The 26,704-nt window shown below is 44.8% G+C and overlaps 1 protein-coding gene and 1 long non-coding RNA gene across 10 annotated transcripts; one reads left to right on the top strand and one right to left on the bottom strand.

Annotated features, from left to right (window-relative positions):
• Positions 1-2,348: 2,348 nt before the first annotated feature.
• rab11fip5a (RAB11 family interacting protein 5a (class I)) lies at positions 2,349-18,034 on the top strand. Of its 9 annotated transcripts, XM_089004288.1 has the most exons (8): positions 5,126-5,175; positions 5,571-5,613; positions 8,403-8,460; positions 8,547-8,917; positions 11,108-11,552; positions 12,033-14,996; positions 15,901-15,997; positions 16,329-18,034. In XM_089004288.1, the coding sequence occupies exons 4-8, from the start codon at positions 8,563-8,565 to the stop codon at positions 16,584-16,586; spliced, it is 4,119 nt and encodes a 1,372-aa protein (XP_088860414.1). In that variant the 5' UTR covers positions 5,126-5,175; positions 5,571-5,613; positions 8,403-8,460; positions 8,547-8,562; the 3' UTR covers positions 16,587-18,034. The 9 variants fall into 9 exon arrangements, with proteins under 9 accessions (XP_088860415.1, XP_088860407.1, XP_088860413.1 ...); XM_089004287.1 differs by lacking the exons at positions 5,126-5,175; positions 5,571-5,613 and adding an exon at positions 3,521-3,603; XM_089004286.1 differs by lacking the exon at positions 5,571-5,613 and having other exon boundaries at positions 5,099-5,175.
• Positions 4,211-5,332, bottom strand: LOC148893140 (uncharacterized). The gene is made up of 3 exons (XR_016115980.1): positions 5,192-5,332; positions 4,992-5,131; positions 4,211-4,656 (listed from the first exon to the last, which is right to left on the bottom strand). It is a non-coding gene; the product is annotated as an uncharacterized LOC148893140 (long non-coding RNA).
• Positions 18,035-26,704: the final 8,670 nt, after the last annotated feature.

Genomic DNA, 26,704 nt, shown 5'->3' with positions numbered 1-26,704 from the left:
TCGGAAATAGACGCGCTGTCCATATTGGATGGAATTTCTATTGCATTACATATCGGGTATAGTTTAAAGATAACTATTGATCCACACAAACGTGATCCGTGATATCACATGCACAGATTATATTAGAATATATGTGTGTGTCTATATAATAACGTATACATGTATTAGACTATATAAATATATTGTAATATGTAAATAAATATATGATAATGTAGTATTCTCTCCAGTTCGACATGTACATATCTTTATCCTGCATATGTTTTATTAAATGTTTATTTTTCAGTACAAACCAATATAGGTTACTTGTACAAGCCTTAAACATACTTAAACTTTAACTTTAAACCTACTTATATAAGCCATAAACATACGTCGTATACAAAATATAGCACTGAAGCAATTTAGGAACAAATTCATCTTACGAACGACCATATATACATACATATACACACACACACACACACACACACACACTCGTCCATGTATGTCGAAGCTCACGTCGTTGTCTGTACCCTTGCATAGAGGTCGATGGAATCCATTCGATGGTATCATAAATTCCATTTTTCCTGCCGGCACCTGAATGCATCAGGTGATTATTGCTTCGCCACTGCTCTGTGGCTTCTGGCGCTGAGTTAATCTTCTCGGCCTCGATAACGCGGCGAGCATACACACACACACGCACACACACCCTCCTGATCACCAGCCCAATTATTGACATTTAATTGGCTGGTGGGAGTAATTTTATCACATGCGAAAACAATGTCACTTTTGATATGCACTGCCCCCCCCCCCCCCCAATGGTCATTTCCCACCAAAATGCCCTCGATATAAAAAGTTCCCTTGACAAAAAACATTAGCAAAAAAAAAAAGAACACACCTGTTCTCTGCGCTTCATGAGTCCCGCGAGATACCCGATCTTATGGCCGCAACCTAAATATTTACATCCAACTCCCAGGAAGTCCAATGGGAGCACGAAGGCAGCTGCTCAGTCGGTTTAAGCCGTTTAAGACGCCGTATCATACATTGCAGTTTGGATTGGCGTCTTGACAGCTCCAAATGAAGCGGCAAAAAATGGATTTTCATGGTGGGGGGTGGCAATTTTGGATGTTGGGGGAAAATGCTTGGGAAGCACTGACCGATGGAAAAGCGAGCGAGCTAGCTAGCTAGCTTGTTCGATAGATGAGCATGCCACTTGACATGCTTCATTTGCCTTCGTGGGCCAAATAAAATGATGTGGGGGGGGGGGGGGGCAGATTTGGCCCCTGGGCCTTGACTTTGACACATGTAATGTAAGGGATTAGCCAGCAAGCTGACTAGAAAGAGAGCTAGGTAACTTGATCGCGAGCTAGCTAGCTCTATAGATGAGCATGGAATGTTCATTTGCTTTCACGGACTGAATAAAATGAGATCGTTTAGTTCGTTCGTAAGGCGTCAAGCTGCAACTTTGCCCAGAGTGACAAATTTTGGCAGCACCAATTGCCAGTTGGGAAGGAAGGAACCATTGTCTCAATTTTGCCCGACGGTGTATTTTGACTCTGACAAAAAAAGAGAATTCATCCAAGTCAAAATTGCCTCAATTATCTCCACAAAGCGGCCGTGTGATTTCATTTCAGACAGGGGAAAGGTCACATCACATCACATCATATATATATATATATATATTTTTTTTTAATCCTCGTTAACTGCCACCACTCCCGTTTTTTTTTCTCGCCACACACTCAAAGTCCATTTTTTTTCATTTCATTCCCAATCTAATTTAAATTAAATTAACTCCCCGCTGGTTACCTGCTATGTGTTTGCTTATTTATTTATTCATTTATTGTTCATTATGTGAGCGCTGCGGACAGATAGATTTTGTCTTCCGGATGTGACGCGAGCGGTAAAAATATTTATGTATTTATTTCTTTGTCTATTTATTCATTTATATTTTTCTTGATCTATCTTATTTGTCTCACTATTTATTTATCATATTTATATATCTGCCCAGATTATTTATTTATTTATTTATCCTATTTGCCTATGTATTTATTTATAATTTTATTTAGCTATTGTATTTATTTATGTGTCTATTTGTTTATTTATTTATTTATTTATTTTTTTCTTTATCTCTCTTATTTGTCAATTTATTTATTTACCGTATTTATGTCCAGTGTATTTATGTATTTGTCTATTCATTTATCGATATTTTTTTTATCTAACGTATTTATTTATTTGTCTTATTTATTTATTTATACTTTTCTTTCTCGGTTAAAGCCGCACGTGATTGGTCAAGACAGCTTGAAACAAAGAACAAAAGTGGAAAAAAAAACAAAAGTGAAATGGTCAGCAAATGGATAGAAAATACAGAGAAATTTTTATTGATGGTTCAAAGGCAGAGTGTAGACTGCAAGGTTAAAATATCCCATCGGGCTCCACAAATATCCCGCACAAGCCATCTGTACAATTTGAAGAGAACATACAAGCAAGGGAAGCAGCTATGAATGAAGTTTCTAGTGTGTCTGCTTGTGTCTTTTGCAATATCACACCTTCTAAGATGTACAAACCAGAGCTCCTTGAGACACTTGATGCAAAAAGCTATCCATTCCATCAAGCCATCAACGACCGTCACAAAGGTCAATAAAACCACTTTATTACACGGTACAGTTCATTTCTTTCATTACAATACCATAGGCCATTTATTATACATGAAATAAGGAATATTGTGTGTAGTTTTAAGGCCTATTTAGTTGACAAGGACCTGGGAACGGATTATGCTCAATTTAATGGTTTCCTATGGGAAATTAATGTTTGGAATACACACTTTTCACCTTACACACACTTTGTGGCAACCAATGAAGTTTGTAAGCCAACGTATGACTGTATTTCTATGCTTGAATTTACTGTCGTCACCTAATAGGAACATTTCAAGCGCTTGTGTCACAATACCCAGCTTGTACACACCCCCGACCGTCTTTGTTTTTGTTCACCTAAACAAATACGCTGATAAAAATCATTTTATTCATGCTACTGATCATTTCTGGTGTCGTTTGCCTTTAGATGATGGAGCGTCTAATAAAGTGAGCGGGCGGCGGCGGCACCCGGAAGTGGAGCATCGGATAACAAAGGAGGAGAAAAAGGAGGAGGAGGCGTGACGTCGCTGCCCGCAGAGAAGCCCCCCCCCCCCCCCCCTCACTCCTCGGACGGGCGGCGCACAAGCTAACGGTGGGGGGCGGGGGGGAGAACAATCGCCAGCTCCACCCTTGGCGGGGGGGCGGCCGGCGGCGCCGACATGGAGCCGCCGTGGGTGCCCACGCACGTCCAGGTGACGGTGCTGCGAGGTCGCGGTCTGCGAGGCAAAGGCAAGCGCGGCACCAGCGACGCCTACGCCGTCGTCCGGCTGGCCAAGGACAAGTACGCCACGCGCGTGGCGGAAAAGACCACCCGGCCCGAGTGGCGCGAGGAGTGCTGCTTCCTGCTGCGGCCCCCCGGCCTGGACGCCGACCCCCCGTCGGCCCAGCTGCTCCTCACCGTCATGCACCGCGCCGCCATCGGCCCGGACGTCTTCCTGGGGCAGGCGCTCATCCGGCTGCCCGAGCTCTTCCGCCAGAGCCGCGGCGTGAAAAATCAGTAGGTGCTCTTTTCTCCCGCCGGCCGTAAACGCACCGCAGCTATCCTCATCCCACTTTGGGGATGGCAAACCATTGCTGCTGCATTCACACACCCTCTCTCTCTCTCTCTCTCTCTCTCTCTCTCTATCACACACACATACACACACACACCTTCTAGAACCTTCTGGAACACACACCCGTTTGTTTTTGTTGTTGTTGTGTTTACTGTTTCCCCCAGAGGGATTATTCCTGCCCCCTGTCCCAATTCCAGGGATTATCAAACAGTTTTCTTGACTAAAAGCTTTTTTTTAGGGGGGGGGGGGGGGCGGCGTGTTTAGCACAGAGCAAGTCAAAATGCTTCAAGCTGAGGTTTGCAAAGGTTCCTCCCTTATCTAGTCCGTCATTTTTGTCATGGCGCTCAGACGTATCTTTTGATTAGCGCTTATAAATAACATGTATTATTATTATTAGTAGTAGTAGTAGTAGTAATAGTAGTATTTTATTTTTTATGTTTTAATGATTAAAAAAATGTATATATTTGTTTATTATTTTTTATTGTATTATTATTTTTCCTCTTGTGGAGGTAGTAGTAGTATAATAATAAAAAAAGAATATAATTGCCAAAAGACACTGAAAATCAGAGGTTGTCCAAAGTCAGGAACAAAAGGACCATTTTGTGTCCATTTGTCGCCGAAAAGTCACCAAATACCTTCGGTTTACATTTTGCTTTGATTCCAAAATGGAAATCATGATTATTATTCATCATATAAGACATTTGAACACGCGCGGGAATGAAAACGGAACTCCTCGGTAGCCATTTTCCAGGGTCACGGCCTACTTTACTTGAAGTACGAGAAAACAAAATGGACGACTGGCTGTTCAACTGCGGCCGCGGGTTCGCCTGCCCATCAACTTTGCCATCCGTCGGTGAAACTGATGCTTTAAGATTTCGCCACACTCGGACATATTTCCAAACCGTGTGCGTCCATCCATGTTTAGATTCCAGTCGATTTGATCCGTTTAGCAGCGTCTCGGACTCTCTACCGTGGGACTTGGAGGGGCTTGGTACTTCCTGTTTTGGTGAGATCAGGAAGCAGATGTGCCGTTATGCTCTGCACTTCCCGGAACATTTATTTCACCCAAAAAAAGACATGGCAAGGCTTACTCGGGTGCTTCTACATTGACAAACGACACTTTTTCATGTACTGTACGGTCTGTTTTTAGGCCTCACAGTCACTGGTGCATTTTGACACTGGATTTGCATTTCTGCCGCCCGTGTGCGAGGAATGCCGATGCTAATGCTAGTTTTCAAGGTTCAATAGTTTGCGGACTTCAAGATTGAATTTGAGTATCTGAAGGTTTATTTGTGGTTCAGAGGATCTAAATTGGCTTCCTATTAGCGTTCACCATGTCATCTTCCAGTAGCAAGCAGTAGGTGTTGCTTGTCGCGTGGCGCGTCCAAAACGTCTGCATTCCGCTTTTGTGTGCGAGACTCCACCTCAGAGCACATGATCGTTTCAAGCCGCCATTCTTCAGCGTGCGCACCACTGAAATGGAGGTCAACGTTAGGACAGGATAAGATCTCCCGCTGGTATTGTATTACTTACGCGTCTGTCTCTTTTCTTTTTGAAATGAAGCCTTGAAATGGGACTTATTGTGAAAAGAGAGATCAGAGGTCAAAGAAAATGTTATGTCATCACTTAGCGCTGACATCATCGAGGTGAACGAGACGCGTTAGTGGATTTCGTTCAAGTGTATGGTACTCAAAGCTAAACGGTAGCGCATTCACTTCTTGAAAGCTCTATAGCGCATGCCGTCGGACACTTGGGATGTTGTTAGGTGTGTGCATAAAACCTGATTTCAAGGGCCGGCGAGCCGGGTGTGCTAACCTGTTCGTCAACTCCGGTAGAGCGCTTTGGCGATGGATGTCACGTGTAAGTCTTGCATCGCAGCTCATGGTGGATGTTTGTCTGATCATTTCTACAGCATTGTGCAGACTCGCCAATCGTCCGCGGTGTCAATTGCAAAGGTAAATTGTAGCGTGCTAACGTGGGAATTGTTCGTCAAGGGGGAACTTTGATTGATTGGGCGGTCGGGAATCGCGGGACAAACGTAATATCGTTATGCGTAAAGGTTGTGTCAACCCGTTTTGTCCAGGAGGCTGACAATATGCGACCCATCTCCAGCGCACCCTGTTTGAGAAGGATGCTTCCTCTTCAATATCCCACGCTAGAGAATCAGAAAACCTTTATTTGTCCCACAATGGGGACATTTGTTGTCCACAGCAGCAATTTGAAAGGGGGTGGGGTGAAAGGATAATTTAAGCCTAAGTAATTGAGACAACGTCGTCAATGAGGTATTATCTGTTCATTTGCCTTGCTTAGCTTGCAATCTGAAGTTGCTAACGGCCAATATTTTGTTGACAGTTTTGCAGCCATTTTTTAAATCACCATATTAGTCTGCATCATCAAGTCGGCAACATGTATTTCATTCATTTTTTTCCTTTTAATTCAGCTTTACGACCACTTTGATCATTTCCCGATGTTCGCCGGACAAGCTAACTCCTCTTAGCTCAAGAAATAGGCTGTTATGAAAGTTTTGGAATGTACTTTGTTAGTTCATTTGTTTGTTTTCGTACAAATATTGACCATATTTTCTTATTTTGAAATGCCACCCCCCAAATATATATATATATATATATATATATATATATATATATATATATATATATATATATATATATATATATATATATATATATATATATATATATATATATATATATATATATATATATATATATACACAGAGAGTTTTGAAAGGCGCTTCTAAATGAAATGTATCTATTTTTGTGCTCATGAGAGTTGGCAATTGTCTTTGTGTTTCCAGTGAGTCAGTGTGTACCATCTACTGCAATATTTCTTGTTCTTCCACCCTAATCTAATCCGAGCACACGCGCCCTTACATGCCATTGTTCACTTTATTTTGATGGTGCCAGGTGGCATTTAACCCATTTCTGACTAAGGTGAAATTGCACGACACCAACCAATCCTAAATGTTTTTTTCAAACATCACCCTCTTTTATTTATGCGCACAACGTGAGAAAAAAAACTTGCAATGCAATTATGTGTGATGTGATTGCATTGCTGTGTGTGTGTGTGTTTGTTTGTTTGTATGACTAGTCTTGTGAGGCCACTAACATTTTATACCATATGTAGTGAGGCCTTTTTTGACAAGTGAGGACCTTTTGGCCGGTCCTCACAAGTTTTTTCATTCAAAAGGCTTCTAGAGGGTCTTTATATGCATCTGTTTTTCAGAAAGGTCCTCACAAATTCACCCAAAATGATTTTTTTGGTGTGTATTTTCATTTCACTTTTTACTCACTGTGTGTGTTTATGTGTGTGTGTGTGCGCGTGGTTAATGAGAGGAAAAAGTTCATACCACAAAAAAGTCAAAGGACATTTTAACCAAATTCACTACAGGGGTGAGGACTTTGAATGTAGCCGTTCAGAAACATCACTCCTGTTGTTATTTCACTTTCAAGTCCACTTTTTATTTCTTTGTTTTTAAAGAAGTTGAAGTGGGAAATGGGCTGACATTTAGTCTTCATATGGAACACTAGTTCTTCTCTAAACTTATCAGCAACGGTGGTCCTCATTCCTTATCTGGAGTTATCCGGACCTCACAAAAGCATTGAAACAGGAATGTGTTTGTGTGCGTGCGTGCGTGTGCGTGTGTGTGTGTGTGTGTGTGTGTGTGTGTGTGTGCGCGTGTGTGTGTGTGTGTGTGTGTGTGTGTGTGTGTGTGTGTGTGTGTGTGTTTGCAACTGATAAATCTGATCTGTTGTGCTTGTTTCCCCATATTTCTCCTGTACAAGGTGGCAGTTTCCCTTTATACATTGAGGTATTATGGAATGTCTGGCTACACACACGCGCGCCCGCACCCACACACACACACGCCTCATTCAAATGGACAATACACTCATTCAGTTGAGTCAGTGACCCACTTTCAAGTTCTGCTTGAAAAATGAGCACAGTGGCTTAGTAGCAAAAAACAATTATGATTGACAGGCAACTCAGACAAACCTTCCTTTTTTTTGGTACTTTTTTTTCTACAAGGTGACCCAAAAAGGTGCATACCCATGAAAAGTTCAATTGTGGCTTTGATTAAAACTGCTATAGATTTCAAATTACAAATACACATTATTGAGTTTATGGAACACCATCCACCAGCGTTTCTGCTATTTCTGTCAATTTTTCGTCAATGTGTGGCTTTCCCAAGACGTGTTCCAAATGTCCACAGCTTCGTTGCTAGCAAACCTGTACTCGTCTGACAACGTTTTCAATCACTTTTACACACTTTTTCATCAAAACTTTTACACACTTTTTCATCAAAGTGTTAGCTTAATTTAGCTTAAGATAGCAGAACATAAAATAGCATAGAATAGTGTAGTACAGCATAATATAGCATAACAAATGTTTGTGCACCTGCAGAAAAAAAGTTCTTATCCCGTGACTGTAAAGTGTCCTTGAGAGTTTTGAAAGGCGCTTAAAAATAAAATGTATTATTATTATTATTATTATTATTATTATTATTATTATTAAAACACTCCCAAGGAGCATGGGGCAAATGGTATCTGATCCATGAGATGGCGCCAAAGTCCTACTTTCTATGGCCTTACCCTGAGCTTCAAAACGTTTTTTTTGCCAATCATGAAGGAATACCCCCCCCCCCCCCACCACCAAACTTTGTAGAGATCCTAACTTCACAATGGCCGCTGTGACTGCAATGGCGTCTCTGCGCCGTGTGTCTGCCCAGGTGGTACCCACTCAAGTCCAAGAGCGGCAAGAAGGAGAAGGAGCGAGGCGACATTCAAGTCAGTGTCCAGTTCACGCGTAACAACCTGACGGCTAGCATGTATGACCTGCTGATGAAGGACAAAGGGGACGCTTCCACTTTCAGCAAGCTGAAGGAGCGGATGAGGGGCAAGGGGCCGTCCGGCCAAGACGACTCGGGCCCGCCGCCCGCCCTCGCCGGGGGCGGCGGCCCGCTGCGCCGCGTGCGCCAACGCCTGCCCAGCGACGGCGGCGGCGAGGAGGACTACGAGGACGACGAGGGCGGCGAGGTGAGGCGCAGTAAGATGAGGACTTTCTTCCTGCGGGGCAAGCCGAGGAAGTCGTCGGACACGCGCTCCACCGCGTCGTTGGGCTCGGAGAGCAGCGAGTCGTCGTCGCGAGGGGGAAGTCTCAGTCCCACCGCCGGCATCAGCGTGGTGGTCTCCGACTTGTCCAACTCGCCGAGCGACAGCAGCATCCTGACAGCTGACGGCCCAGGTCAGACACGCGCGTGGCGACCCACCAAAATCACATATTCTGGAAGACATTTCTTCACCGGAAAGTAGTACAAGTAGTACAAGTACAGTCATACCTCGGCTTCCCACAAAGTGTGTCTCCCAAACATTAACTACCATTAAAACTGAGAATAATCCCATATAACATCATTGTCTACTAAATAAGCCTTAAAACTACACAAAACATACCTTATTTTATGTGTAATAAATGCGCTATTGGATTGTAATGAAAGAAATGTCGTCGCCTCTTGATGATATCCGAATGAAGTCGCTGTGCTTTCTCGGCAATAAAAACCCTCACTCACACTGTCCCCTGCTAGCTGCTTTTCGTTCATCCAAACGAACAGAAGTTTTTCAACCTCTTCTGTTGCCTGAGACCGTTGCTTAGACAACACAGAAACACCCTACGCTACGCAATGGTCCACTTAGCATCCTGGTACTGGGACGCTAAATCACACGAGTCACACCTCGTTGGTGTTTCTCGATGAGCTCCTTCTTCTGCTCGACCGTCATTTTCTTTTATGTCCTCTTGGGCTGAACACTAGCCTGTGGGGTCTTTTTCGGTCCCATAATAGCAAAAGTACGCCACTCGATAACAAACCACGTCTGCACTCAAACAGAGGGGGTGTGGAAAACTAGTCCACCAGCCATTGTGGCGCTGTGTGGTTTGGTTGGTCCACCGAAAATTAGTTGGTATACCAAGATTATATTCTTGCAAATTTAAAGTTTGTAAGACGAAAAGTTTGTGAGCTAAAACTGAGGTATCACTGCACTAAAAAGGTGCCTTTTCCCTGTAGTTCAGGTTCGCTCTCAGAAGTGATTTCTGCCTGATGTTTTGTCAAGAACTGATGCAGGACATTTGATTTTGTCGGCTTTTAACAATCCTACGAAAAACGTACAAGGCAAACATCCAAATGAATGAGGCCGTCAAAATGAGGAAGGCTTAAAGGACAACCGACGCCGCCGGACAGGTTGCGTCCATAATTTGTAAAACCACTTCAGATGACTTCGACTGAGCGTATTTTACAAAGATATCACCGCATATAGCTATATTTGGATTGGATTGGATTGGATTAGCCTTTATTAGTCTCACAGTGGAGAAATTTACATTTCACAGCAGCAAAGTGATGAAAGGAATGAAAGTAGAAAAACAAAATACATGAGCTGCTGGAAAGGCAGCCACTCTCGCGACGCCGTCTTGAAGTCAAAATAACCAAAAAAAAACTAGATAACAAATAATATGACAGCATAGAGACAATATGACAAAACAAAGACACAGAGAGACATTCATTCTTCAGGACTTGCTGTACTCTCTTTGTGATGACATGAAGCAGTTCTAGATGAAAGAGGAGAGGATCAAAGCGTCTTTCCACCAGTGGATCAGGGACATCGTGGTCCATTTGACCTTTTAAGACTCGCGATGAATATTCAGGAAGTCTTGTTTTTGAGTTGATGACGATGCCAGACGTGACGTCACGTCTGGAACGCCCCTGACCGACAAAGCGACACACAATGCATTTTGGGTACTTTGTTTGGTCTAAAAACTTTGTTTTGATACGTGTTGATGCTGAAATTAGAAGGACGTGATGGTGAAGGGTGTGTTGCACCAAGACTACTATTTGATACTAGCTGACACAAATTCCCAGCGGACAAATCAGCCCATTTCCAATGGAGCTTGGGCGCCATCTTGTGCATTTTCTGGGCGCTACATTGGAGTCCAACACCTCAAAATGAGATGGAAGGATTTCTTTAATCGATTGCAAACATTTATGTTTTCCTTTTCAGAACTATTTGAATCATATTCATAACTGGATGAGTCACAAGAAAGCATCTTCTCCCAATCTGAAGCCATTGTTTTGATTCTCCAGAAAGGCAAGACGTCCTGGCGTGACGTCACTGACAATGGGGTGGGACCTTCTGAAACTGAAACTTCTGAGGTCATTTGGAAATAGTTTTGCGACACTTGAAGCCATTTTTATCAGTGTTTTGCATTTAACCTAAAATATCAGCCTGCGTGTTTTGGGAATTTTAGATGCAATAAAACGTTTTTCTGATGTCAGTTAGGGCACAAAAAATGGCGTTGGTTGTCCTTTAAGTCTCCCACTGGGTCGACAAGAAGGCATTTGAAAGTTTTCTCATGATCTCTGTTTTCCTCTTGTCATCGTCCCTTTAGATCACACAGCAGACACGTCCCCCAAGTCGTCTCCCTTGCACGTTGACTTTAGCGGTGAGATCAGTGAAACCACCGTAGCCGTGCCTCAGCCCCCCACGGGTGTCAACGCAACGCACAAACTGGAGCCTCGGGATCAGGCCTCGGCGGTCCCGGAGACTTCTTTAGGCTCGGGGCACCTGGAGAAGTCTTTGCCTCTCTCGGTGTCCTTACAGAACCTTGGCCCACGGGCCTCCGCCGACCTCTTACACGGCACCGTGGGCGACGGGCGACGCTGGTCTTTTGACAAGGCCGGCGAGGAGGAGAGCGCCGCCATCGCAGCGGTCATGGAGAAAAAAGGCCCGATGCTGGGCAGAGAAGATCAGCGTGAGGAAGGCGGACAATACTCAGGCACTGAGGGAACCAACAAAGGATGGTTCGGGTTCAGGGAGTCACACAGTCAACCCAGGTGAGTCTTCCGATCTATACCAGGGGTGTCTTTGGTACCTGAGCCTTCCGGGGACATTGACCTGTCCAACTCCTACTCCCACCGCGATCATGTCCCAGCTTCAGTACTCCAAAATAACAACACATTGTACCTTGTTTGTCATCAGGAGTGGTTCTCAATCAATATTTATCTCACATGACAGAAAAGTTCACCCAAAAAATTTAAAGCAACTATCCGTGACACTCACGAGTGACCCTACTTAAGTGTGTTGTGTTTTGATCGTCAAAGTTTCACTCGGGCCAACCAAAGGAGAGAAAATAAAATGCTGACATTAGTACTTTGGGGATCAATTTCCAATCTGGTCCCATCTGGAAGAGTCCCCAAATCCCGCCTCGATGGTTCTCCACTTTACTTAGAGTACTTGGTGCCAGTGCGAAAGCCTTCGGTTCAGGGTTAACCACCTGCACTTAACCAGAGGACTTTGTTCGCTTCTTTCCACAGCCCGGTGGCACCTCTTGAACTAGACCCCACCCCTCTGCCACCCCTTAACCAGCTACACAACTCGAACCCCTTCTGTCCCTCACCACCCATGTCGCCCAGCAACCCTTTCCTCAGTGACCCTTTCGGCGATACCCCGCTCCCCCCTCTGCCCTTTCTTTCCGATTCCCGGCCTCCCATAGAGCAACTCTTTCCAAAGGCAAGTCATCCGGTCACCCAGACTTTGGACAGTCAGATTACCGAAGACCACGTGGTCACAGTTATATCTCCAACTTTCATGGGTCAGACGAGATCCTTAAGTCAGAAGTCTTCAAACCCCTTTACATCTGCAGAGGATCCGCAACACGATGCAGGATGGGACAATTCCTTTGACGAATTTGCTGCTGGCAGGCTGCAAGAACCGAAAGAACAAACATCTGATACTTTGGCCCTCATCCATCAGCAGGAACTTGGCAGTGATGAAAGGAATGATTCAGTGAATACCAAAGGTATCACATTGAGTAACTACATGGCCAACTGCAGTCGCATGTTCTCTCTGGACACAATCCCGGAGAATTCGATCTTAGAGGACTGTCACAGAGGCTTTCACACTTCCGCCATCTCTGCGGAATCTTTCCCTCACCCAGAATGGCATGAAGCTAACAGCACCATGAACACGCCTCCCTGCTTCTTGGATCCACCTGGTTCAGCGGGTATCGTTAGTTCATCTGAAGATGATTTCCCGTCCAGTTTTTCATGTTCGGCATCAGAAAACTTCTCATCGTGTCCTTTGGATAAAAATGAAAATTTCGAGCGATTTGGTCGATCCTTGGAGATCTTGGCCCAAACAGGTATCAATCCAAAAGGTTCTCAAGCGACAGATGAGCTTTTGACTGATGAAGCTCAACAAACTGTGATTCAGAATGAAGATTTGAAGCGGTCATTCGTCTTCACGCCCCCACCGACCATGTCTATCGCAGTGAGGATTGGTTCAGAAGATGCAGACAGGCAGAGGTCAGAGAACCAGGATCTTGAGCCAAAGTCCAACTTAATTCCACAGTCTGATAACAATAATGATGGGGTACCTCAAGGTGAATTCTCTGGACAACCAACTCAGAACATCCACACCTCCTCCCTAGGCCATTCCCCGTCTTTTGAGGAGCCTGCAGTGCCGGAGCATTGCTGGGAGTCTCCTGTACCCTTCAACGATTTTGGAGATCTTGACCAGAGAACCAACAGCTTTCTCGGAAGCATCCATGTGACCGCCGATTCACAGGACTACCAACATTGCAGCTCGCCGCCACCCTCAGAATATTCTGGGATTTCCAAATCAGCGGAGGAGTTCCAATCCGAGGACTCAACCTTCTGCGTGGAGTTAGGACAGATTCGGGAAGCCATTGTTGCTTCGGTCAGTCCAGATGAACCAACCAATCTATTTGAGGGCCGGACTTTGATGCTGGAAAACAGATGGGCGATTGGTGAACCGGGTTTCTACGAGGGGAGATCTCAAGTTCTCCCTGCGACAGACATATTTCTGAATCCAGTTGAGATTTCAAAATTCCGGCTGTCAGACAGATCAGATATTTTTGAGCCGGGTTCCTTAGCCACGGACGACCATGGCGACGATCAGTCTGCTGATCACAGTGATTTTCTTCTTAAAAACACTCCGCCGCAATTGAAAATTTCCCAGGGCACCTTTGTCCAAAATCTTGACAGCAGCTTGGACTACCACCAAAACTATAACGGTACACACAAGCCCACTGAGAATCCAAACAACCGTGAAGATTCATTTTCTTTGGTGACAGAGAAAAGAGCCGATTCTCGTGATCCGGAATTCACGGAACCCTGTGACTTAGGCTTCCCAGCTTGGAATGATGGGAGTTCTCAAGTTATCCTTGTGACTCCTACAGATTCCTATCCAAATCCTGTTGAGGACGACCAATTCACCGTTCTCGATGACGCCCTCGTGAACATGCCTTTGCCAGAAATCTCTTATATTTCCTCGAGTACTGGGAGCTTTCTCCAAAGTCTCGACCATGACGGTGTTTCCATACACTCCGAGAGTGTCGTCTCAAAGAACTCCGACGGTAGGGAGCCTGGAGAGATTCTGAGTCCCGCCAGTGTGTCAGTGATTCCAGAAGGTTCATCGTATGACTCAAAAACACAACCAGACTCGGAATCTCTGGTGACAGAGGACAGAGCAGATACTTACGTGCCGGGCGAGTCAACTTTCACAGAAAGGCACGGCGGCGCTTCTCAAGTTCTCTCTGCGACGTCACCAGACTCCAATCTGAAACTTGGCGCAGGCGATGCGGTCGCCGCTTTCGATGACATGGTGCTGAACAACCCTCCACCGCGACTTCCCCAAATTTTCCAGAGAACAATGAGCGTTCCGTCATTCCTCTTATCCGAAAACCGCTTTGGCGAACCCAAGTCCGCTGAGAGGCGACCCTCTGGGAACTCAACCACCTTTGGGACGGTTGGAGAGGTTCCGGAAGACACCGGTTCTTCACTGAGCTGTACGAGTTCGACTAGCGGGCCATACGTTAACACACACATCACCGACTGGTTGACCCAAGTGATGAAGGACAGACTCCATACTCGTTTCCCTGGAGGTGACAACGGCAATCCCCAAGTTGCGCCTGAAACTCCGGCGCACCCGAAAACCGATGACGAGGCGATTGTCCAAAACCCGCCTCTGCAACCCCCCCTATTAAACCGCAGCCAGTCTGAGAGCACGCTCGCGTTGGACTTGGACGAGACCCTTCCGCTCTCCTTCTGGAAGGAGTCCTGCGCCTCCCGGGATTTAGCCGCCCGTGCGGCCTCGCCCTCCCTCTCAACAGCTTCCGCCCCTCCGCTAACCCGTCAAAGTAGTTGCTTTCCCTCGTTCCCGTCCTCCCTTTGGGATGCCTTGCCGCCCACCGCCGCAATGAACCTTCAGGAGGCGCAGGGATACCAGGAGTCGCACGCCGCCCATCAAGAACTCAGGTGAGGTTGCCCGTTCCGATGGGGGGGAACCTTCCACCCCGCCTTCCTTCCAGTTTTCCAGACTTTTCCGGCCCTTTCGGCTGCTCCCACCTGCTTCTTCCTTTGTGCCGTCGACTCCGAAGGGGATCCTCTTGGTGGTGGTGGTGGTGGTGGTGTTGGTGTGACCTCCTCATTTTTTTATCTCTCAGTTAACACACGCGCACTAATCCTGCCGGGACTTCCTCTGTAAGTGTGTGTGTGTCCTTTCTCTGTGGTAATGGGAGGGGAAACACTGCCTCGGGCCAATTAGCAGTTATTATTTTGCCCTCCGATTTCTAACACAACCCCTCTCCCTACCTCCACTCTTTCTCATTGTGGCTCACACAAACACACATATACGCACCCCCGCCCTCCTCACAAGACCAGTTCTCACACTTTTTACCCCCCATCCCCCCCCCTGAAAAAAAGGTGTTGTTGTGTCACCGATAGCGTTTCCTTTTCAACCTGGGGTAATAACGCACTTCTTCACACCTTTCTACTTGTTTTGCACAAAGGCGCGCAATTAAAACGACTTTGGGCTCATTTAACTTTTAATTTTCAGCGCTTTCGGGACGTGGGCACGCTGAACGAAATCGTTCTCAGGTTGTGGAATGGTTGAACCGTCTGGTGTCAACCTGGAGGACGTGCTGATTGCGCAACAAAAAATGTCAGCCTAATACACAATATCAAAGGTGAACTGTATAGCTTTATCATAATAATAATAATAATAATACTATTGCAAACCACAAAAAAAATATGGCCAACTACTGGCCTGGCATGCAAACTACAACATGGGCTTTTCCAGGGGCCGCGAACTTCTGCAAGCACCGCCATAAAGCCTGCGAGTTTGTTTTGAACACGTCATCTTTGTGACGTTCATTTGCAGCCCCCACCCGGTGCGGCCCCTGAGCGCCGACCCGTCGGTCCTGGAGAAGATCAAGTCCGGCATCCATCCTGGCAGGAGCAACCAGACCGATGAAAAGGTCAAATTCAATCCTTCCTGACAAGCAAGCCACCTCGCTGACACAATTTAGTGGAGAAAATTTTATAATAATAATAATAATAATACATTTCATTTATAAGCGCCTTTCAAAATCTTCAAGGTCACTTTACAGTCACAGGATAAGTTTTTCTTGGGTGAATAGCTAGCTAGCTAGCTAATAGAATGCTAGATATGTAATAGAGAGACAGCTAACTAGATAGCTAATATGTTTCCTGACTCAAATAGCTAGCTAGCTATATTGCTCATAGGTACGTAGCTCAATAGCTAATAGCTAGCTAGCTAATATGTTTCTTTCTGCCTTCCGTCCCCAGATCCTGACGGAGGGCGCCGGCTCGTACTACCACCTGACCCACAATGAGCTGATCGGCCTCCTCGTGCGGCGCGAGGCAGAGCTGAAGCGGCAGAAGGAGGAGTTTCAGCAGCAGCGCGCCCTCCTGGCTAAACGGGAGGTGGAGCTACGTAAACTGAAACCGCAAGTCCGCGACCTGCAGGACTACATTGACACGCTCCTGGTTCGCATCATGGAGCAGAAGCCCACCCTCCTGCAGGTGCGATCCAGGCTCAAATGACGCCGACGCTTTGCTACCACAATAGCTTTTGACTCTTTTTTTTTTCACCATGGCTCTGTCACGTTTTGATATCCTAGGCAGGGGGCTGGAGGGGGGGGGGGGGGGCTAAATACAGGTAACATCCGACTTACGACCAGCTCCACTAGCGACCAACCGTACTTATGACCCACCGGTGTGATGGCACCAGAGGGGGGAAGTTTGTGTGTCATTTAACCTCAGAGTCTCTATTCAACATTTTGAATGGATTTCGACTTACGACCATTTTGACTTACGACCGTTTGGTCGGAACACAACTCGGTCGTAAATCGGATGTCACCTGTATTATTTGTAATCCAAGTTATGTCTGTTTTGTTTTACAATTTCAAAAAGGGACATTTTTAGGTTCCGTTAAAGATCAGGACAACCCGTGAATATTTTTCCCCCTTGAAATTGTAACGTTGATTTTCATAAAATTACCTTTTATTTGCCTGAAAAACGCTCATTTGTAGGACAAGGGGGGTCTCATCATTTGGACAAGGCCTAATCCTTAGGGCTTAATTTGAAAAAGTCATTTTTACGTTACGAACGCTCAAACGTTCATCGCTAGCTAGCTTGTTAGCAAACGCACTGGTGAAAATAGGTGGATTGTCATTGCTTTTCATTTGCTAGGCTACCTGTTCTTCGGGGCTCACTCCAAGGTGCCCCTCAGGCCAAGGGAAGGTCATTAGCACGGCCAGTCGCTTGTTTGAAGAAGGGACTGACGCCGAATATAGCATTGTTAGCTTCATTTATTCACAGGAGAAAAGCTGCTTTGTATTTATATGAAAACGGAAAAAGTGGTGTCATAAGTATTGTTTCTGTTTTTTTTTTTTCACTTGTTGCGCACTGACGAAAACACACACGAGAGCTTGACGTTGGCATCACTCGGGTTGGTGATGCTATGCTTCGCTAGGCAATGCTAGCGTCCACTTTGAAAAAGTGCTCTTAGCTAGCGAGCGTTATTTTGGGTGTTTTTTTTTTAAGAGAGGGGGGGGGGGGGGACTACCTGTTTATATAATTCAGAAAGACGAATACATAACAGAGACGGACGGTCACAATTGCCCAGTCATATCATTCGTCGCTCTCAGATGATAACAAATATATGCCTCTTTTGTTATTTTTGCGATTCACCTGTGGGGCTCGTGGAACCCCAGCGGTTCTGGAGGGGATTCGGTTTGAGAACCGCTGGTCTCGCTTCCTGTACAACAATGATGTATGACCTCTGCCAGCGGTGATAGACGACGTAGGCCGCATCGCACTATGCGCTTTGACGCCGCCACGAAAAAGACGCATTGTACACACCATTCTGCACTTGTCAACAAAATACTTACAGTGCATCCGGAAGGTGTTTTTTTGTAGCATTACCCAAAGGGTAAAAATTGTATCTCTGTGAATATTTTTCTTAATTGATTAATTGCCCCCCCCCCCCCCCCCCCAAAAAAAAAAAAAAAAAAGAAAATCCTGATTGTCGGCATTGTGAAATGTAAATTTCTCCACTGTGAGACTAATAAAGGCATATCCAATCCAATCCTATTACCCCTTGTATGGTTCAAGTTTCTTGCAGTGTCGATACACAACCAAGTTTTTCCCAAATCAAGATTTGAGCCCCAAAAAGAACAATAAAGTTCAGACAAAGCTGTGGCGTGCTCTCAATACTTTCCAGATGCACTGTTTAAACCGCGTCTTCCATTTTTAAAGGCTTTTTATTCAGCCGAATGTATTTTGTCGTGACCGGTGCAGGTCGGCGTGTCGGAAAAGAACGTTTACATGATGCAATTGTGTTTCACACAAATTTTATATGTTTAATAAAGACTATTTAGTGTATCTTCCTCACTGTTTGCCTCCAAATCTTTGTTGTCTTTTGTCTTTTTTGTTGCCATATACGCAATTCACACTGTGTTGTGAAGGCAGCCTAAACAATTAAAATATTAAGCAAATAATATTACCCAACAGGTTTCAAAAAATACACAGCATGGTACTTGTCAATGAAATGTGCCCGAAAATCCCATGCAATGGTAAGATGGTGCCTTTATTAGTGATTGGCGAACTACATTACCCACAATGCAGATTGGTGAGAAGTTTGTCTTTTCTTCGGTGGCAACATTAAAATTCCCAAACGATGATTTTTTTTTTTTATTAAGCAAATTATAAGACCCAACAGGTTTTTAAAAGTACATAGCAAGATACTTGCTCATGAAAATCGCCATGATTTTTATAAATGTAACCGGAAATCCAATGGTGAACTAGACTGGCAATACATATTTGTGTTTGAAGAACTACAATACCTACAACCCACAACGGCGACAAGTTTCTTTTGTTCGATGACAAAATTGAAATTCCCAAAGGACGATTTTGCTTATTAAATCAGTAGTAGCCATAAAACATGAAAATAGTTTGGTGTGATATTGAATTACCGGTCGGATGTGTATGTAGTAACCCAATCGAACAAACCAAGGGCAATAAAAATCCTGGTAGACGAATTAGTACCTACCAGAATGAGAAGGTTTCTTCAGCCGTCATTTGTACAAATGTGAAAATCTTTCAAATGTGTACAGATGACGGCTGAAGAAACCTCATCGATGGATGGACAACTCGTGTACGACTGAGAGCTTACACAGACGTACGTACCAGAATGCACTTCCGTATCGCGCCTCTCATTAGCTAAAAACAGCAGCTAGCTGTTCCTCAAGTGTCTTTTCCCTTCGATTGAACAAAATAATATGGATTGCAAACACGGGAATATCTTCACAGAAGAGGAAAACGCCTGCTTTTCCGTGCCCGATTTGGAGAAGGTAATATCTAACGGTAAAATGTTCGATTTAAATCGCTATGCAGTAAGTAATGGAATAGTAGCATCTTTAGCTAAACTACGGAATTACCACATACGTACTGTCCCAAATGTCTTTTGTTGTTGTGGCTGTTTTTATTTTCTATTTAGAAAATGGCTATTAAAATGACTTTTATGTCTTACGTGATCAAATCGTGATCATTTGACAGCTTCCGCAACGGGTTTTGAGAAGTTGAATGAATATGAATTTGAATTTGGTCTCCCTTAGAAGAAACTCGTCACGGAGGACAATGGGGGCAACCAATTCAACTTTGACACCTGGAGAAAAGAAAACCAGCCTCTCAAGATCTCTAATAAGACGACAATTAAAGGACAGATGCGACACGGTAATATTTATCATTGAAGAAGCATGGAATTATTCCAACCACGCGTGTAATTCTATCTGGTAAACAAGACGATTATCCTATTAGAAGTATGGATTGGATTTGTCCCACTCATCACGCCACTTTCAAACTCGAACGGACGACCTCGCATTTTTTCCTTTCAAACGCATCCATATGTTGACATAGTTACAGTACAGATTTGCATCCAAATTAGCAGTTGCTGCAATTAAACTCAAGTTAAGGGCGGAGGCGGCGGCTCAGCGCTCCGACGTGATTCCTTATGCTGCGTTATTAATAATAATCATCATCATCATGATGATTCCAGGGACGTTGTCGGCACCGTCATTATGGAATTTAATTGCAAATGGTGAGAGCTGATTTGGGTTGGTGGCAGGAAACAGTTTGTCAGAGGCACTAATGAGCAGGCGCCACCTGCTGTGCATCTGCAGCATCTGGCTGCAAGCTAATATGACAATCAGATGATGGATTTTCAATGACTGGCAGCTGGAGTGCAAAAAAAGAACTGAAATGACGTTTATTTTCGATGTCTTTCAAGGTTCATTTAATTCCCCGTGGCCCATCCATACAACAAAATCAACTCTCCATCTTGCCTTTGATTGATGAAGCTTAAAATATTTGTTCAAGTTCAGTTATTCTTCATAATAGTATAATGATAACAATAATAATAATAATCGAGTTGTTGTTTACCATTTATTACAATATGTTTTTAACGTTTTAATTATTTTTGCTAACTTTAGCTTTCATTTTGAAAATAGGCTGATCAAGGTGTTTTCCTTTTTCCCAACCTGCTTTGTCTTATTGCATTCATGGTCTAATTTCATCCGCTATTTTATCATTTGTCATTTTTTGTATGGTTTTATTTTAATTGTAAAGTGTCCTTGGGTGTTCAGAAAGGCCCTTGTAAATTACACGTATTATTATTGTTATTCTTCTCAATATACATTTTCCATCCGGCCAATTCATCATAATGGACCGTTTTTGCATCAAGTGCATGTAAATCTAGTCGCGGTCTGGCTGGCTCGCTATCTCGCTCACTATCTACTGTGCTAGCTATCTATTAGCTAGCTAGCTTTCTATCTATTTGAGGTATTCAATAGATAGAAATCCATCATAAATTATGACAATCAAGCTAACTATCAAGCTACCTACCTAGCTATCTTTTTGCTATCTGTTAGTTATCTATCAACTATCAGCGATCTATTAGCGGTCTAGCTGGCTGGCTCGCTATCTACTGTGTTAGCTATCTATTAGCTAGCTAGCGTCTGCGTAAGCTCTCAGTCGTACAGGAGTGGTCCATACTTCTTTTCAAAGCAGTACAGATGATGGCCGAAGAAACCTTTTCATCGATTCGCTAGCTAGCTTTCTATCTATTTGAGTTACTTCCGGGTTGAGTGAACGCTGGGGCGTGTGGCTGCCGCTGCTCACCTATGGAAAAACTCATTCCGTGATTGTGAGCTTGAGAGTTTGGAAAGGCGCTTCGAAATGACATGGATTATTATTATTATTATTCTCAATGAATTTGCGTTTACATATTTACAATGGTGGAATGTTTGCCAAATGTCCTGTTTGCTCATTTTTTTCTGCTTGTGTGGTGGTCATTTCAGGGCTGTGAGGGAATGATGCGACCCGATGGTGTTGTGGGGAGGGGGGGGGGGGGGGTGCTGTCTTCTGACAGGAAGAGCGACATGATGAGGTGTGAGCACACACACACACACACACACACACACACACACACACATGCACACACATTCCTGTTTCAATGGTTTTGTGAGGTCCGGATAACTCCAGTGAGGACCACCGTTGCTGATAAGTTTCGAGAAGAACTAGTGTTCCATTTGAAGACTAAATGTCAGCCCATTTCCCACTTCAACTTCTTTAAAAACAAAGCCATCAAAATTGGACTTGAAAGTGAAATAACAGTGAGGTTTCTGAATGGCTACATTCAAAGTCTTCACCCCTGTTGTGAATTTGGTTGAAATATTGTTTTACTTTTTGCGGTATGAACTTTTTCCTCTCATTTACACACACACACACACATAAACACACACAGTGAGTAAAAAGTGTGTGTATTCAAGTGAAATGAAAATCCACACCAAAAAAATCATTTTGGGTGAATTTGTGAGGACGTCTCTGAAACTGTATTAACTTATGCATATATAGACCCTCTAGAAGCCTTTAGAATGAAAAAAAAACTTGTGAGGACCGGCCAAAAGGTCGTCATTTGTCCAAAAGGTCGTCACTACGTATGGTATAAAATGTGAGTGGTCCTCACAAGACCAGTCATACAAACACACACACACACAGAGAGAGAGAGAGAGAGAGAGAGGGAGCGATGCACCCTGCCGGGCCGGGTCTCGCCTGAACTTGTTCCTAATGACGAGCGCAGAAAAAGGGGTCTCGGGGGGGTCGGCCAGGGACCACGGCGCTCTCACAACCTGATGTCAAGCTAATTAGTGCAAATTGGATGGCGGGCGCTCCAATGTTTTTCTTTTTTCTTTAGCGGCGGTCGCTCATCACCTTTTAGGAAACTCATTTGTCACCTTGCCAGAGCGGCCAGCGAGCGGGCCAAGCTGGCACACGCTCGCCGCGGCGCGTGCGACCGGCGAGCGGCAGCTACTTTGCCCTTTTTCAAAAGAACACCCCAAAAAAATGTGCTGCACACAAATGGAAAAATGTTCTTTCTTGTTTTTGCTCCCAATGTCATAGTTTGCTTTTTAAACCACAATTTGAATTTCAAAATAAAGTTTCAGAGCAGGTTTGGAATTTCAAGTAAGTATTTAGCATGCGTTATGGTTTTCGTCATTTTTCAAATTTGACTTTGGTTGGAATTTATTCGGGAATTGTAAATAGGATGTAGCGCGCCATTCCCAAATCTATTTGGGTTTTGTTGTGTTCTATAAAGCGCTGGTCAGACCTCTGGCAATATTTGTTTCTTTTCCACAAGGGGGCAGCATTTGCCTTTTGTCCACGTTAGCGCTTTGTTCCAGTTAAAGCACTATCAAAGACACGTTATTTTGTACAGCCGCCCCCATTTCAAGATCAGATAACCCATAGAACTTAGGAATTAACTCTTTTTTTCCTGATGAAAGAAGACAGTCTAAGATGTCTTATGTGGAATTAAATGTTGATGTCGTACTAAAAGTCAATATTCTGTGGGCAGTCTGCAATTTGAGTGACAATGACAAAAACCCTGGCACCGACCGCAATGGACGCATTTTTGCACTGAGTTAAAGACAGCTTTTATTGTTGAATATCCTGTTTGGGTTCCAAAGTAAAGTTTGAAGCCTGAGCTAGCTTTTCGAAGCGTGGTTATTTGGGTTACTTTCAAATAAGCGTTAGTTTTGGGCCCTTCAAACGTGTTCTAACTTGAAGTTCAAGTTTGAAATGAGCCCATTTGTTGTCCTTCTTTTTATTCCCCGAGCGAGCGGTGAGCGTGTTCATTCCCAAACGAAAGCCGCCGGCGTTCAGCATTGGGCCAATGCCAAGGTGAGGCGTGCTGGGAACGCGCCGGAAGCCCCTCGTTCAGCGGCGCCTGCGGGAGACGAACGTGAGCTCAACGCACCGCTCGCATGTCGGAGAACAAAACGGACCCCCTCCCCTGCAATGATGCCAATGGCGGGCGGGCAGGGGTTCCCCACCCCCCTTCCGGGTCCCGGCTATACATATTTTTTTAATAATTGCCTCATTTTATTTGACAATTATTTTCTTATTCATTCCTTTTTTTGTTGTGGTCGTTTTCGGACGAAGGCGGAAGTAGACGCCGAAACATGTCGGCTATTTGAACACCGACGATAGACTGTCTGGAAGAAAAGAATCTGTTTGAATCTGTTTCACGGTATCTGTTCAAGTAGACGGGATGAACTGAAGCTGGAACAAGGCGCTATCGTGGAAAAAAGGGAAATGTTGCCCCCTTGTGGAAAAGAAAAAAAACATTGCCACAGGCCGGCGCTTTATCGACACCCAAGCATGAAATTAATCAAATCTAATTAATCGACATCCGCTTTTGTCATAATTCCAATTAGCTTTTATCCGTTCTTTTCAGCGGTTCATATTTGGACAAGTTAGCGTATCCCGATGTCACGTCGGGCGTCAAGTTGATGGCCAAAAACCGATCCAGTCTGCCGAAAAATCCCGCCTGCCAAATTAGCTTCATCTCCGTCTTTTTATCACCTTTTGTGACATTGACGCCGTTAGCCCCCCCCCCCCCCCCCCCGCCAATCCGCGGTGGGAAAACGACAGGTTGTCTCCCTCCGACTCGGAAAAGGTCACGCTCGGCTGGTCGCCGATGAAGGTCCGTCTCCTGCCGTGTGGCCAAAGCTTCGCGAGTATTTTGGTATCTCCGAGACGCCGATTAGCGCCCAATAAGACCTTTGGCGCCGAGTGAAGCATCGCGACCTTTTTGACGTGCCGCTGCCAAGAAATGACGAGAGAATTTGCAGGCGCGACCTCAAATGAAATGTCGGTTTGACGCGGAAATCAGGCAAAATTCCTTTTGTGCAGAGATGGCACAATGAATTCCCTTTGAAATTGCGGGCCGTTTTGCGCTTTGACTTCTTTGTGCGGCATCGGCCCTCGTGGGTACGCGGACCCCTCGATGCCCCCGGGGCCCCGGCCGGTAATTAAATTGTTTGCCTGCTCGCACCCGTTCCATCTAATTAAATCAACAGGGTTTGCGCGGGCTTTCGGCGGCGTAATTGGCTGCTCGTTAGAACTCCGCCGCCGCAAACAAATTGAGTAATTACCCCTAAAGTGGCGTCTATGTCACGGTCTCCTTTGGCCCATTTGTCTTGGCGCATTGTTGTCGTTTTTGCATAATAAGTCATTAAAAAAAAGCTAATGGGATATAGCGCCAGCAAAAGTGGCCTTTTGGATTTTGTTTGTTTGCTTACTTAGGGGTTACATTTATTCGTCATCGCCTATTCGAGCGCTGGCCTGTCAATCAATTAGCCGAGAAAGAGCTCGACCGGAGGCTAAGGCGCCGGCTAGCGTTGGCATGATCAATTTGCCCGTTTGTTGGAATTGTGACTCGGGGACATTCCAAAGTGAAGACACTTTGACGCGTGACAATTAGCATATAGAAGGGGGGGGGGGGGGGGGCACGCCGCGAGTTTAAAATACAGCGATAGCTCCGCTTACGAACTTCATTGATTCCCAGAAAGTGGCAAACATTTATTTTTAAAATGAGAATAATCGGCTCCCAGGTCCCCATAAAACATCATTTTCTACTGAATAAGCTTTAAAACTACACAAAATAGACCTTATTTTATGTGTAATAAATGTGCTACTGTATTGTAATGAAATAAACTCTACTATACGTATAATCAAGTGGTTTTATTGACCTTTGTGATGGTGGTTGATGGAGTTGCCTCTTGATGATATCCGAATAAAGTTGCCGTGCTTTCTCGGCATTAATACCCTCACTCACAACATCCCCTGCTAGCTGCTTTTTGTTAATCCAAATCTACAGAAGTTTTTCCAACCTCTTCTACTGCCTGAGACGGTTGCTTAGACAACACAGAAACACCCTACGCTACGCAATGGTCCACTTAGCATCCTGGTACTGGGAGTCTCAGTCAAACAAACACACACCTCGTTGGTGTTTTTTGATGATCTCCTTCTGCTCGACTGTCATTTTGTTTTGTGTCCTCTTCGGCTGAACACTAGCCTGCGCTGAGGTCTTTTTCGCTCCCATAATAGCAAAAGTATCCTTGATAACAAACCACGTCTGCACTCAAAGGGGGTGATGAAAACGAGCCGCCGGCCACGGTGGCGCTATTGGACCATGCGGTTTGGTGTTCTTCTGCCGAAAGCTAGTTTGTATGCCAAGATTATATTCTCGCGAATTTAATGTACGTCAATCGAAAAGTTCGTAAGATATAGCGTTTGTAAATCGAGGTATGACTATAATTCCAAATGGTTGCAGCATTCATGTCAATGGATCGCCTTGCGACTGGAGGGGGTCGGGGGTGCAAATGTACCCACTGCATGTGGTACTATGAAAGGCTTTCTGATTGTTACATTTGCTTGAAAATGATCATTTCCATCCTGGATGCGGATCGCGATACCCCGGTTGGTCGGGAATGCGGCCATCTTTGTCAGGGAACTCCCTCCAGGTGTGTTTGGGATTCTTGACTGAAGAGTGAAGAACGGAGGAGGCTCGCCCTCGCTGGGGTTCAATAGAGCGAGAACAAGATGGTCGGATGAGGCCCCTCGACCCCCACCCCCCCACCCCACGTCCCTCTCAGTGATGGATCGCGCGCTGAGAGTTAAGTACGCAAAGTGAGTCTGTCAAAATGCAAATACCTCTCGATGGCGTTCAAGAAAACAAGCAGTAATCATAATCCATTTCATTTCTGAGCGCCTTTCAAAACTCTCAAGGTCACTTTACAGTCACAGGATAAGTTTTTCTTTGGGTGAGCAGCGGCAGCCACACGCAAAAGCGTTCACTCAACTCGGAAGTAACTGAAGTAGATACAAAGCTAGCTAATAGATAGTGAATAGGTAGCTAATCACTACGTCGACATAGCCTGCGACTTCATCAAGCTAGAATAAAAAAAAAAAGAAGCAAAACTAGCACGGCGCTACGTTTGCTAGCGTAGTCCAACAATCATCTACGCATTTGAGATTTAAAGGCGTGCTAAGTAAGCTAACTAGCATTAGCTGATGAACGTCGCATAAAAATGTAATGCGCGTCCAAAATTCATACAAACCACACGTGACATCGTCAATCGAGTCGTAGCGGAACTAGCGTGTTAGCGCAACAACACTCTGCTGTTGACCCTTTGTGGCGCCGCCCCCTTCAGATGTGTGCGCGCGAGGGGCTAATTAAGACGAGGCAGCCCGACGTGTTAATGAGCTCCCTCGTTAGGCAGCAGTTCTTCCTCGTTAGGCGAAGAGGCGGAGCAAAC

The sequence above is a fragment of the Hippocampus bargibanti genome, linkage group LG09, assembly GCF_051943395.1.
Source record: "Hippocampus bargibanti isolate YZ-2025 linkage group LG09, ASM5194339v1, whole genome shotgun sequence".
NCBI lineage: Eukaryota > Metazoa > Chordata > Actinopteri > Syngnathiformes > Syngnathidae > Hippocampus > Hippocampus bargibanti.
This window is presented reverse-complemented; position numbering and strand designations above follow the sequence as displayed.